Raw genomic sequence first — 14,066 nt, 5'->3', positions numbered from 1 at the left:
AATGCCAGGAGTAGCCACTTGCCCTGACTGCCCCTGCCACCCCCTTGAGCCCCAAGCCACATGCACCCCTCACCCCATCTTACCGGCAAACCACAGTCGCCCTTGGGCCCTGGAGGTCCCATCAGCCACGGAAAAGGCGTGGGTCCCGCCAGGTGGAAGAAGGAATAGCTATGACTCGTGGGCCAGGGGCTGGAGGACAGGAATCGCGCTGGGGCCAATGCTGGGGCCGGGGTGGTTGGCCGGCTGGGCCGGGACTGTCTGGGGCTGGGCCTGGTTGTCAGATCATTCAACGGGATATCCCTGGCTGCCTTCCCAGGTCTGAGGGGGACGGGCTTCCGGGGGTTGCTCTTGGGTCTGGCTTTCTTTGTGGCTTCTGATCCAGAGGGTTTCTTGCTTCTGGTGGGGGCTGAGCCAGGAGCAAGGGTGGGAGGCATCGTCGTGGCTGCTGGGGTAATCCTGGTAGAGCCAGGACGGGGGACAGGTGGCAGGGACAACACAGTGGGTCGGGGAGGTCTGTGGGTGCCAGCGCGGGCAGGGGCTGCCTCACTGGCATGACTGGTCATCTTGGCCTCAGTCTGGCCGGCTGGGGGAAAAGGCTTTTTGGAGGAGCCAGTGGCCAGAAGTGGGGGCCGAGCGCTGGGTAGCGGAGGTCTGGGCGTCACCGGGGTCCTCTGGATCGGCTTCACTGAGGGGCGGGGGGCTTTGGCAGGAAGTGGGTGGGAAGTGGGGGGCACTGGCTTCTTGGTGGGTGGGGCTGATGTTGTGAAGGAGGGCTGAGCTGCCTTCTGGGTGGGGCGGGGGTTTTTGACAGGGCCTCCTGAAGGAGAAGGGGCTGAAAGCCTGGCTGGGTGACTTTTGGGGATCTTGGTGGCTGCGCCCTTCCGCAATGGCCGGACAGCTGTGGTGGAGCTGGCCGGAGAGGCCAGGGGCACGGGCGGGAGCACGCCACTGGCTGACAGCCTGGCAGGTGGCAGCGGGATCCGGGTTGGGCCCCCTGCTGCTGCGCGCAGGCGAGGGTCTGTGGGGCTAGTCCTCAGGGGCTTGGCGGGTGTGGCAGGCACCGCAGTCCCCCTGGAGTCCCTGCTTGCTGGCCATGACCCCAGGGCTGGCGCGGCAGTGGTCAGGTTCTCCAGGCCTCGCAGGGCAAGGTCGGTCTGGAAGGTGAAGGTTGTGCCAGAGTCTCGGGGAAGGAGGGGTCCCAGCCGAGGTCGGTATGTGTCGGCCTGTCCACACTGCTTCCTCAGGTGGGTACAGTAATTGTGAGCGACCTGCGTCACAGGGTAAATGCTGAACTGGCACAGGGCCCCTTCGAACTGGACCGCGTGTGGGTTCATCTTCCCAAAGAGGAAGGAGCCCTCGGGGTCGAGGGCTGGGTCCTTGTGGAAAGGCAGCGGGACGGGCACCCGGCGCTGCCCGCACGCCGTCACCAGGGTGGCAGTGCGGCCCCGGAGCTCCAGGGCCAGGTGATGCCAGCGCCCGTCGTGCACGTCGAGGTCAAAGGCCACGGAGCGCCGAGGCCCCAGGTGGAGGACCGCGCGGCCGGGGAGAAACTGCAGGCCCAGCTGCAGCTTGCGTTTCCGGCTGCGCACGGCGAAGAGGAAGGCATGGTTCACCCGGTGGGAGCAGAGGCTCAGCACCAGCGCCAGCTCCGTGCCCAGGGCGGCGGGAATGACGGCGGCTGTGGGGGCCTGGAGCCGGGTCCGTTGCGTAAAGATGAAGCCCGATTGGAACGGAATGACCCCCGGGGGCGGGGGGCTCCGGCCACCCCCTGCCTTCGTCCAGCTGAGGCCCAGCCGCTGGAGGACGTCCACATCTGCAGAGGGAGGGCAGAGGGGGAGAGGGCGAGGTCAGGGCCTGCTCCCACCCCAGCCCCCTCCAGGTGCACAGACGGGGAGGACAGTCCACCCACAGCTACCCCCCTCCCGGGGCCCCACACTGGGGACCGGGAGCCTGGAGTCAGAACCAGTCCTCTGTCTGGGTGAATGACCCTGCATGGACTCGTGTACGACACAGACCCCCAGAGCCAGACTTCCTGAGTTCACGTGTGACTTTAATGCCTCCGTGTCCTCATCTATTAAATGGGATGACAGTAGTCCCAAACTCAGAAGGCCGTCGCGAGGAGTAAATGAGCTACCATGCTTGAAAACAAGGGCCTGGCACCCAATAAGCACGTGCAAATGACAGCCGTTCATACCAAAGATAATGACCATCACCAGATGCTAACACTGGGCATTCAGGCTGCCTCTCATGACATGTTTCCCCTTCTCTCTGTCTCAAAAGCCATCTCCTCCAGGAAGCAGTCCCATGAGTGAGGGAGCAGGGTGACAGGAGTGGACGGGTCACAGGAGCTCGGTAAGGACGTCCAGCAGGCCTGACTGGTTTGACCGCCTTCAGGAACCTCCCCAGCCCGCTCCCCACCCCCAGGTCTCCCTGAGGCCAAAGCTGACTGGGGGAGCTGTTGTCTGCACAGAAGGAAGAGGACATGTCCAATGACTCTCCCCCACCCTGCGCAGCTTTGGACGGAGCAGAGGAAGCGATCAAGGCATCCCTGCGACCTCTGTCCTCTGGTGAAGCATTTGGACGTTGACTGCAGCCTGGCCAGGTCACATCCGCCTGGTAATTACATCGGTGGGGCTCGCCAGAGCCAAAGGAGGGCTTTCAGCGTGTTTATGGAAAGGCTTCCTGACCTTGCCTCTCGCCGGGTCATTCGACCTCCTTCAGCTGGCCGAGCGGCCAGTGTCTGCAGGATCCAGCTCCGGAGCTCCAACTCCAAAAGAAGAGTCAGCCGGCAGCTGGGAGGTGGACGCACAGATGCATGGATGGACAGATAGATGGGCTGGGAGAAAACGAGTGCCATACACAGCAGGCTCTGGAGCCAGAAGGCTGGACTTCAGAGCCAGACAAAGCCACCTGGGAGTCTGGACTCCGAGCCTCCGTTTCCTCGGCTGTAAAACAGGGTGGTGAAGAGCGCCAACATCATAGGGCTCTTAGCCATCCTTGCCATCCTTGCCCAGACACCTCTGGGCAAGTCTCCTCCTGACCCCTGAGCCTCGGTTTCCCTGCCTGTAAGACGAGCGAAACCGGACGTGGAGGCAGCCACAAAGTGCTAACGATGAGGTAAGAAGGCCGCAGTCGCAGCCTGCCCTTTCGGGCTGGCTTGGCTTGGAGACCTGCCTTCCTCCCTAAGGATCTGCCGGCCTTCATTTCATTTCGAGTTCCTCCTTTCTCCCACCTCCGTCTGTTCTGCGCTAAGCTAACCGAAACCACTGCTCGAAGATTCTCTCGGTAGTGTATTCCGCACGTTTTCATCGTGGAAACGCTCCTATTAGCACAAACTACTACTCACAAAAAACAGCTTCTAAGGGAGGAGGCACTTGCTGGCGAAGAGGGAGGACAAGAAGCCACCTCTCCCTCCCCTCATCCCACCTCGGCGGCCCCCAGAGCCCCCCACTCCCGGCCTGCACGGCTGCAGCTTATGGCCGCTTCTAGTTGCCGGGCCAGGCTCCAACCAGCGACCGTCCTCTGCAGGTGGGTTTCAAAGCTGACACCAGCCAGTCTCCAGGCCTCCCCCCCAGAGACGGTCTCCAGGGCAGGGGCAAAGCCCCACACTCCGGCACCCAGAGCTGGCGGAGGCGGTCATCTTACGGCGGCCTCTGACCAGCGTGGGCTCCACGGGGGATGGAGAAGGACTGCTCTTGCCCAAGCGTGCAGGTAAATAATATCATTAACAGCAATAATAAGCCCTGGTATTTATTAAGCCCTTCCGATGTGCCAAGTGCCTCATGTGTTCTGTCTCACCCGATTCTCTCCATCATCTCTAAAGAAGATACTGCTTATTATCCCCTCCTTTACAGAGGAGGGTCAGAAAAGTTCACTATAGGAACTAGCCCAAGGTCGCACAGCCTATAATACAAGGCACAGCCAGGACTTGAACCCAGGCCACCTGGCTCCAGGGTCTCTGTTCTTAACACTCGGCTATCCTGAGCTGGAGCCCCTCAGACTCGTTGGAAAGTGGGGTGGAGACACATCCAGAATCCAGGGGCGAGGAGCTAGGGGACAGGGGAATGAATGCAGCCCGACGCCAAGCTGGAAGGACCCCTGCCAGCTGGCCTCAGCAAGATCCCTTTATTACATAAACCTGGCTCTACACAGCTCCGGCCTCTCCCCAACACCCCCCGCCCCCCATTGCCTGACTCAGGACTCTGGACAGCTGTTCACCTACTTTGTGGGGGAAACAGCAAGCTCGGAAAATATGACATTTGCACAAAATGTTGCCGGGCAGCCGGAGTCTCTTCCGGGCATGGCCCTCCCCTCCCGGGGACCCAATCCCTGCCGGCGGCCAGGTCAGGCCACAGGGGCTCTGGGAGTGCCCGGCTGCCCGCCCCGGCACACGGGTGAGCGTGGAGGAGGGGAAGAGCCGCTATTTTAGGAGGCCTTGTGGCTGCTTGACAAACAGATGTGGGAGAGGTTTCACTTTCCCGGGGCGGCTGTGTAGCCAGCCCACCGCCGCTCTGGCCCCCTGGCCGGGTCCTCGGGGATGGCAGGGAAGAAAAGGATCTCACGGGAAGGGGAGGAAGCCGTGGCCTTCATGCCGCCTCTCAACAGATCTTGGTATAACCACTGGACAAATCAGGATGACTGAGGCTTACTGAACAAGCGGCCCCCGTAGGAAAGAAAGGGTCACCTCCTACGCTTCTGCACTGAGCCCTTCCTGCCCCTTACAAAACATCAAATGTCACTCTTCCCAGCCTGGAGAGAATTTGCCAATGATGGGCTCCATTCTACTGATAGAAAAACTGAGGCACTGAGTTCTAATTAGGGGCATGGCTGTCTCCTAGCCCTGAGTTCTCAGGTCTCTTCTGCCCTCCCTTGTCCCCCCCCCCCCAACCCCCTGCACAAAGAGAAGAGAGGATTACCTTCAGGAGCTCCTTGGGTGGAGGCCAGGTGACAGGTGAATGAGACTAAGATCCAGGTGAAGAGAAACCCCCTAGAGACGGGAAGACACAAGCAGAGGCGGCATCAGCTTCCACCCTGGGGCCCAGATCTGGCTGGGGACTGGAAGGAAATCACCCAGTCCCCGCCTCCCCCAGCCCCAGCCAGGCTCCCCTGCGGGAAGCGGAGGCCAGGTGCAGACTCTAGGACCCCACAGGGTAGCCCACGCTCCAGGGGTTTCCAGGCGCAACCTCTAGAGGCAGGACCTGCTCACACAGCACGCGTCACAAGTACAACATTGCTTTTCACAGATGGATAAACCAGAGTCACAGGGCGGAGAACAGTGGGCGGGAAGCCTTGCCGTGCGTGTCAGGAGACCCGGGGTCCAGCTTCAAATCTGCCGCTGACGCACTGGGCCACAAGGGGCCAGCCCCTCCCCGTCTCTGGGCCTCAGTGTCCCCATCTGTACTCAGGATCCTGAGGCCCAGTGAGTGGCAAAGCCAGGACTGAAAGGTCAGTGGGAAGACCAGACTGGTCCGCTTGGATGACGGACATCCTCAAAGGACAAAAGCCATGAGAACTCCCTCTCTAGACACGAGGGGGAGGGGGAGGAGGCCCCTTAACCAGGACCAGCACGTGCTAAGGAAGCTGCCTACCTGGCTTCATGCTGATGGAGAAAGAGAGGAGAGAAAACAGGACACAATGGGGAGTCAGACAGACCCAGGTGCAAACCTGGCCCTGTTGCTTACCAGCTGTGTGACCCTGGATGAGTCACTCAGCCTCCCTGAGCCTGCCTCCTGCCCGGCCGACACTCCCTATCTTACCAGCCAGGCGTGAGGATGAAATGAGCTCATGCATGTTAAGGGCTCGGCCTGGTGCCAGCCGTAGAAGAGCTCCTTAGGCATCACTGCTGCCCCTGAACTCTGGGGCCCGGAAGGGTTAATACTCTGCTCGGTGGCTCCTGCCAAGACAGGCAGAAGCAGTGATCCGATTTCACCTTCCTGTGGGAGCAGCCACGGGCGACACCCGAAGCCACCCGGGGCATCTGATCCCCGAGCGGGCAGAGGGGAGGGCGGCACGTGGCCAAAGACGGCCGGCCGGCCGGGATGCAGGCAGAGAGAGCCGAGACGGGCGGGCGGTGCGGGCTAAGGCTGGGATGCACAGGCCCCGGATCCATTTCCAAGAGGAAAGCTAGAATGCTGTGCTTCTGGGGAATCACGTAATCCAGGAAACCCATCTGCCGGAATTGATGTCTGGCGCCCCGCGTTCTTCCCAGCTCCTTGGGTGCCCTGAAAAACCAGCTCACACCCTCTTGTTTAATGGCAATTATTCCAACTTAATTGCAATTATAATCAATAGCGATCCTGATAGGCACTGTGGAAGGCATTGGTGGTTATCTACCCACAGCCGTCCCCCTGCCCTTCTTTGCTCAGGGAGGCACGGACTTCAGAGGATACTGAACGAATCTGGGTAAGTCTAAGCCAATCTTGGGAATTCCATCTGCCATGCCAGTGACTGGTTTAGGTATGCATACGTGACCCAAACATGGTCAATAAGATATGAGGGATGCCTCTTAGGGTCCCTGGGAAAGTATTTCAAAGGGACCGAGAGAAGGTTTTCTTCTAGCCTTTGTATGTTATTGAATGGGGATGCGCTGCTGCTGCAGCCATTTTGTGCCCATGAGGTTCACAAGCTCCATGAGCACGTGAGGCTGACAGAATGGAAAAACAGTGGATGTTTGATGATACTTGAGATGCTGAATTAGTCATCCCCACCACTGCTTTTCCTTTAGACCTCTTGATATCGGAGATAATAGCTCCCTTCGTGTAAGCCATGTCCAATCGGGTCTTCAGTTACTTGCAGCATAAGGCAAACTAGCTGCACTAGCAATCAGATGCTGATGGCGGTCCCTCGAAAGCCTCCTCCGGCATCTGGGCTTTGCACGCGCTACTCCCAAGTGCTCCTGACACCACTCTTTTGCCTGGTCAGTTCCCACACACGCATTAGAGTCCAGCTTGGGCGTCCCCTCCCACAGCCCACAGCACGTACCTCACCACAGCAGATATCCCACATGAGCCCATTGCCTATTTTCCTACTTCCCTTTCTAGAACAAGTCCCTGAAGGGTAGGAACCACATCTGTCTTGTTCACGTGTATTCCCAGCACCTGGCACGCATGTCATAAACGTTCAGTGTATCTTTATAGAAGAAATGAATGGTACCTGGTATTACAGGACTCTGGACTTCAAAAGCATCTCGCCAAAGGCCCTCGCTACCTCTGACTTCTTTCCAGGGCTGCTCCTGGAACATCCTGAGCTCCCCCTCATCTCCAATCTGCTGCCGCTGCTGTGAAAATGCCCTTTCTCACGGGGCCAGTCCTCCCTGCCACCACGGGCCTCGCCTCCGGCTCACCACTAGCAATGACTAAAGGTCAGAGCACCTAGCTGCCCCGGCGTTGCCTGGGGAGAAGAGCAGAGGCTGGCCCTGCCGGCATGACCTGCCCACTCGAAGCCCATGGCAGCCTCATCAGCCCTGAAAAGAAATGACAGGAGGCTTCATTTGATGTGACAAAAACTGAGGCTTAGGGAGGTCAGGTACCTCTTCAAGGCCACCCTGGGAAGGCTCTGGGGTCACAATTCTTCAGAACTATTTCCCACACGCACCAGGTAGACACTCCAGGAAACTGGAGCCAGATCCACTGCGGAAGAGCTGCATCCCAGTCCCGGCAATTCCCAAAGCACAACTAAACAGCTAACTGCATACCAAAGGCTCTGAGAAGTCCTGCAATGAAGACATGGACAGGGCTTTCTGTCCATCAGCAGTCCCCAGACTTAGAGGACCAGTGAACTCCTTTTTCCTGAGAACGTCTCCTCAGAAGACACTGCCCCTCACTTCCCAGTGTCCCAACAACCTCGTTTCTGTCCCACTTCCTTCCATCCTCTCTTCCCAGCCCCTTCCAGGCACAAGCCCTCACTCTTTGAGTGTCTCGCTGTATGCTATCACATCCGCCCTGCTTAGGATGCTTCCCAAGCTGATAAAGAGAGGCCAGGTGGAGAGCAGAAGCCGTTAGAAGCATACATGCCCTTACTCAATTTTTCTGGCTGTAGTTATGCCAAGGTGATCACTCTGGAGAGAATAAGGATACACTCGGGGGAAATATTTTTAATCCCTGACAGTCATGAGAAAGAAGACCCACAGGAGCGATGGGATCAGAATCTTTGCTTCAATTAAGCTTCCCAACACCATGGTTTCTAGCTGAAGAATTTCAGCCCTGAAGGCCTGTTACCAACATATTTGCCCCTCCATTCGTTCACCTTGACAAATGCAACTGACCTCTCCGACCTGAATTCTGTGTGCACTCGACTCACACCCCGCCGAGGTAGGGGTGGGAATATAGAGCAGGAGAAGGTCCTCTGAGATCATCTAGAGGCCAGATTCTAGTCCCATCCCCTCACTGTGGAGATGGGCAACTGAGGTCCAGAGAGGGGAAGTGATTTGTCTAAAGCCACACAGCATGTCAGTGACCCCCATCATCTGACTCAACTACTTAGCAAACAGTCCTTTCCACTTGACTTGTCTCTCGTGGAGAAGAAATTGGACACTTACAGGGACTTCCTATTTGCCAGAGACCAGAGTCCAGCCTTTACCAACAGGAATGGAGATACAGTCCAGGGAGCCAACAAGCCCTCTAAGCAAGCTCCAGGCCTGGAAAGTTGGCTCCCGGAGGGAGGCCCTGCCGGTTCTTTTGCTCCCGTTCCAACGCTGTTTAGGCTACTGCTAATAATGTTTAGTGCCTGTGTTGGCTCAGCACTTTGTTCTTCCCGACTTCTGTTTTCACCACTGACTCGTGGGTCTTGGCTCGGTGAACCCAGGGCTCCAGAATGTCGGGACAACCAGAGCCCAGGGACCACAGCAGGCAGGAGGCAGCTGAGATGACTGCAACCTACGTATGCGTCAGGGAACCTGACCCTGGAGGCACAGCCTGGCCACACAGCCCTCCAGGAAGGGAACCCAGGTGTTCCTACCCCTGAAAAGGGCCCTCTGCCAGCACACCAAATGTGGCTACTGCGGGACCCCTAGGCTGCCAGACTACAGCTGGTATGCTTGGAGTTTCCTTCACCCTGGTTACCTGGGAACACATAGGATCCTAAGACACCCATACCAACTTGAACATCCACCAAGAACTCGGAGCTGAGACCCAGGGCACACACCAGGGAAGCAGCCCTGTGGACTCCAGGCTTGGCTGTGCACTCACGGGACAAGCTGGGCAGGCAGCTGGCCTGAGAACAGCAGAACAGCAAAGGGGGATGGACCTGTCCCACCTGACCAGCCAGGCCACCGTGTGCCCAGACAGCCGCACCCAGGCTCCTCTCTTCACACCTGATACCTCTTCCCTGGGAACACAGACAGGTCATCTGTCTGGACAGGATGCAGCCCAGAATTTTCCAGTTGACTCACACGTCCATTCAAGATGAAGTGAATAATAATACAAATAACAGCGGCCCTTTATTGACCACTTACTACACGCCAGGCACTGTTCTAAGCCCTATACGAGCATGGTCCTCCGTGAGTCCTCACTAAACTTTGCGAGCTGAGAATGAAGCTGCCCGTTTTGTGGATCAGAAAGAAGGGAAGCACAGAGGCAAGGGGCCTGCCCAAGCTCCCACGGCAATCAGGAGTCACACTGATCGCGGGGCTCCCCCCGCCCTCCAACCTGCCGCCCGCCTAGGAGTGCCCTGCCTCCCCCAGAAGTGGTCAGTCCTCCACCACAACGGGTGATGCGCTCCAGTGCACCGGGCCAGGCTGTGGCGTACCGAGAGGATCCCCTGGACACAGAGCGGGGGAAGGAGAATATGCCACCAAAGTAACAGGCAGAATGTGCTCAGGGACGGGGAGTGGGTGACAGAGGGAGGGCAGCCCACCAGCCAGTGCACCCCACCAGGGGAGCTGATGGCCGTGGAGGTGAGACCTGAGGGGCAGCAGGGCACGTGAAAGCACCAGGAAGGGGAGCATCCAAAGGCCAGGGAGGACAGGGAAGGAGCGAAGAGGCCAGCAATGTGCTCCGTAGCATCACGGAGCCTGGTCTGGGAGACGTAAAGAAGAGCAAGGCTGGTAGGCACACCAGGACCGGAGGGCACAGGACCTGGGCAGTGCTGTGGTGAGGGAGGCAGCGAGACAGGACAAGGCAGAGGCTGGGCCTCAAAGTGGCTTGACTGCCCATTTGCCCAAAGCTCGGGCCCCACTGTGGGGTGCTCGCCTGGCACCACTTTTCTGCCCAACCACTGGCATCTGCCTTGCCTGGCACAGGGTCTTCTGGAGAAAATGAGTCAGCAGTGTGCTTACTGGTGCTGTGTGTGTGTGTGTGTGTGTGTGTGTGTGTGTGTGTGTGTTGTGGTGGGGGGTGGGGGAATCTCAGCCAGCCAGCTTTTTCCAAGACATGGGAAAGAAGGGGGGGCATCATCCCCCTAATTCCAGCTCAGAGGGGGCAGGGCATGGTGGCGTAGGGCGGAGCTACAGCCCTGACCAGCGTCTGGGGAATGTCCTCTGCTTCTGGGGGCAGGATGCAAAGGGAGCAAGTTCTGTGCTTCTCTGGGCAGCAAGCATGAGCCACAGTGCCGAGGGCCCTCAGGGCTGCTCCCGTCCTTGCTCACTCCCACACACACCCACACTCAGTGACTCGCTCTTGCACACACTCACTCTTTACAACTACTCCACCAGCCCCTGGGTCCCAGCTCTGCCACAGTCCCTCCTCGGAGATTCCCTGCCCCTCCCTGGCCCCCAGTCTCTGCCTCTGTGCCATGACTTGGTGATCTTCTGGGCCCTTTCTATTCTGACATGCTGGCTCTCACTTTTTCTCTCACACACGAAAAATGACAGGAACTGAGACCTCCCCCCCACCCAAGGCCCCAGAAAAGCAGGGAAACACTGAAAGACGCACAGACCCAAACAGACTGACACACACGCGGAGACTTCCAGAAGCAGGGGACGTGCAAAGCCACACAAACGCTGAGACAGGGGCAGAAGCCGAGACCCGGAGACCTAGACGCTTGCGGATAGTTTAACAAGAACAGACTGACTTACAAGCTCGGGACCTGTAGACACCGACACCGGAACACACCGAGACAGGCAGAAACGGAGCCCCTTCCTCCCCCAAGCATCCCCAAAGCCCCGTCCGCCCCCAACCCGCCGCCCCAGGCGCCACCACCCACCCCCAACCCCGACCCCAGGGCTGGCTCTGCACAGACCCTCCCCAGCGCGGCCCCCGCCCCAACGCGATCGCGGAGCCGGGCCAGCGCGGCAGGGCAGGCAGCGCTCGCCAAGCCTCGCCGGGCCGGGGGCGCAGCCCGCGTTAACCCTTGGCGGCCCGCCTTAAAGGGGCGCAGGAAGGGGCAGGAAGCCGACATTCCGGGGAAGCGTCCGGCGCGGCAGGGAACCCCAGCCCTCCCCCGGGCTGGAGCAGCAGGAAGCTGGGGAGGGGGCGTCCCCGAGCTCGTACTCACCCCCCGCGCGCCGCCGCCGCCGCCGCTGTGCCTCGGGCCCCCCGCGCCGATCCCGCTCCCATGGCGGGCCCCTACTTCATGCTCCCGAGCCCGGGGGGCAAGTGTGGGCGCGCCCCATGGGGCCGCCAGCCCCCCGCCCCGCCGCGCCAGGCCGGCTCAGAGCGCGCGGCCCCCACGCCCCCAGCGCAGCCCCGCGTCCAGGGGCGCCCGAGCAGGCAGGCAGCGGGGCCGGGGCCCCGCGGGCGCCCGCGCCAGGCCCATGGTCCCAGGAGTCCCGGCGCCGCGCTCGCCCCTGCCTCGCTCTTTTTCTGCTTCCACCGAAAAGGAAGAAGAAGCAGGCAAAAAGAGAGATGATCAAACTTTTGGAGGCGGGCTGCTGGCGGTCCCCGGAGGCAGAGCGAGGCCGGGCGAGGGCGCGCGGAAGGCGGTGGAAGCTGCCTCCCCGCCGGCCTGGGGGAGGAGAGGAAAAGGAAGGATTTGGGGGAAATGAAGGCGATTTAAAGTCTCGGCCCGCGGTGGCTCTCCACCTTCTCTCCTCCCCGCGCCGAGCCGCCCTCTGCTGCCCCATGCTGCCCCCTGCCGGCCGCAGCCGGTCACACAGCCTCGGCCGGCCCACCGCAGCCCCGCAGAGACACCCCCACCTCCGCTCCCCCCCCCCGGTAAAAATGGGGAAACTGAGATCCACAAAGAGGAAAGAGACGGCCAAAGCTGCACAGCAGGGCGACCACAGTTCGGAGATTTGGGACTTCTGGCTTGTGAGACTGGGGGGTGGGGGAGTGGGGGGAGGTCCCCGAGCTGGGGGGGGGGCGAGATAGGAGAAAGGGGACAGATACTACTACTGAAAGGAATCCAGTGTTCCGGGGACAGATCTGGGACCAGCACTCAGTATCTAGACTCCGACAACAGCGACAATCAGTGTCCTACCACACATAGACACACACACTCACCCCTTTTCCCAGATTCAGAGCGCCCTGGAGAACAGACTTCCCTGAGCACATAGTGGGTGGACTTGCTAAACGTTGGTCACCCTCTTCCCTTTCCTGTCCATTCAGTAAGAAATGGTAGCTTAACACCCCCTAAACACACACACCCTCAGGAGGCGACCAAAGCCTCCCTCGGATCCCCGGCTGGAGCGCACAACTGCACACACCTTGACCCTGTCGCAAACGCCCAGCAAATTCGCACAACCACAACCCCAGTCCGAGCCCAGGCATTAGAAGTCCCCTCCACCTCCGCCTCCGCGATTTGTTCACTGGTGCATACACATTCCCACACACATCCACCCTTACCCCAAACTCAGACATACACTCACACTCATTCACATGCAAGTTCGGCCACGCACTCCTCCTGAGCTCACACAAACACACCCTGGGGTTTCTGGACTCGAATGCAACTCGGACTCCACACACGCAGACGCATGCACACTGGTACTTACACGCACACAAATGCACACTAGCCTCTCCATATCCCCCCCAACGCACACTCCCACATACACACCTCACACACCCTCACGTTCACACACACCCCACATACACACCCCAAGTGCACACGCGCGGGCGCACCCCTACTTGCACACAGCTCTCCGCTACTGCCCACCGCAAGCGAGCACAAACGCATTCACTCCCCACACGTGCACCCCCCTCCCCGTACGCGCGCAACTTTACGCACACACACCGCTACCCCCAGAGCTCCAGGAGCCCCAAGGCACTTACTGGGTCCCTAGCTGCGAGGCTGGACGGTCGGTCCTTCCTCGGGCGCCTAACGGCATTTGTATTCATGGGTCCCCGCAGCCCCGGGCGCGGGCGCGGGGGCGGGGGTGCGGGGTCCCCTTCCCTAAACTGGGCGCGGGCGCTCGGAGCGCAGCGGCACCGGGAGGGGCATGGGCGCGCGGGGCTGCGCCGCCGGCCCGGTCCGCCTGCGCTCGAACGTCGTCCGCTCTGCGTCCTCGGGCTCCGGCGCGGGCTCCGGGCGCGGGCGCGGGGGGCGGCTCATAGGTGCTGGGGCCGCGGCGCCCGCCGGGCCTTTTGAAGTCTCCGCTGGGGGCGGGGAGGGGGCGCTGAAGGCGGCCTTTTAAACCGTGGCTGCACGCGGGCTCGGTGGAGCAAGGTGTCTGGTTTCAGCAAACTTTAGGAAAAGTCCCAAGCCGGAGCGGAGGGGAGGGGGGGCGGTGGAGGTAGCGGGGGAGCCAAGCCAGAAAGAAAAAGAAGCGGCATAGCTCTGCACTGCTTCCTGCAGGGGGCAGAGCACCCATGGCGGCCAGGAGGGCCTCCCGGCCCGGTGCTGGGGAACCCGCAGATGGCTGGGTGGCGCGTGGAACCTCCCCATTCCCGCACCCCCACGTGGAACTGGAGTTCTTAACCTCCACGTGGACGAGTCCCAGGGGGTGCAGGAACACCCCAAAAGTGCACAGAGGATGCATGTTTGAGCATTCTTCTGGGTGAGAGGGGCCACGGGTTCTCCTCAGGGTTTCGGAAGTCCCTAGCCCGGGAAGGTGGAGAACTCCCAGTTCAATCGCAGCTCGCGGTTTTTGGAGCCGCATACCTTGTGCTAGGTAGATCCTGTTCTTATTGATGGGTTTTGGGGAGGATTTGTTTTGTTTTGTTTTTGATATATTGTTCATGATGGATTTTTTTGCA

The 14,066-nt window shown here is 60.1% G+C and overlaps 1 protein-coding gene across 1 annotated transcript in view; it reads right to left on the bottom strand.

The window, feature by feature from the left end:
• COL27A1 (collagen type XXVII alpha 1 chain) overlaps positions 1-11,334 on the bottom strand; it is a 131,373-nt gene extending 120,039 nt beyond the window's left edge. Inside the window, exons 1-6 of the mRNA XM_040631345.1 lie at positions 11,176-11,334; positions 9,060-9,210; positions 5,757-5,893; positions 5,589-5,599; positions 4,917-4,987; positions 84-1,813 (exon numbers count right to left, since the gene is read on the bottom strand). Of these exons, the coding sequence (XP_040487279.1) occupies positions 84-1,813; positions 4,917-4,987; positions 5,589-5,599; positions 5,757-5,893; positions 9,060-9,210; positions 11,176-11,334 (2,259 nt within the window). The remainder of the gene's footprint in view (positions 1-83; positions 1,814-4,916; positions 4,988-5,588; positions 5,600-5,756; positions 5,894-9,059; positions 9,211-11,175) is intronic.
• Between the last annotated feature and the right edge of the window lie 2,732 nt (positions 11,335-14,066).

The sequence above is a fragment of the Ursus maritimus genome, unplaced genomic scaffold (genome assembly GCF_017311325.1).
Source record: "Ursus maritimus isolate PB19 unplaced genomic scaffold, ASM1731132v1 scaffold_17, whole genome shotgun sequence".
NCBI classification, from domain to species: Eukaryota; Metazoa; Chordata; class Mammalia; order Carnivora; family Ursidae; genus Ursus; species Ursus maritimus.
This window is presented reverse-complemented; position numbering and strand designations above follow the sequence as displayed.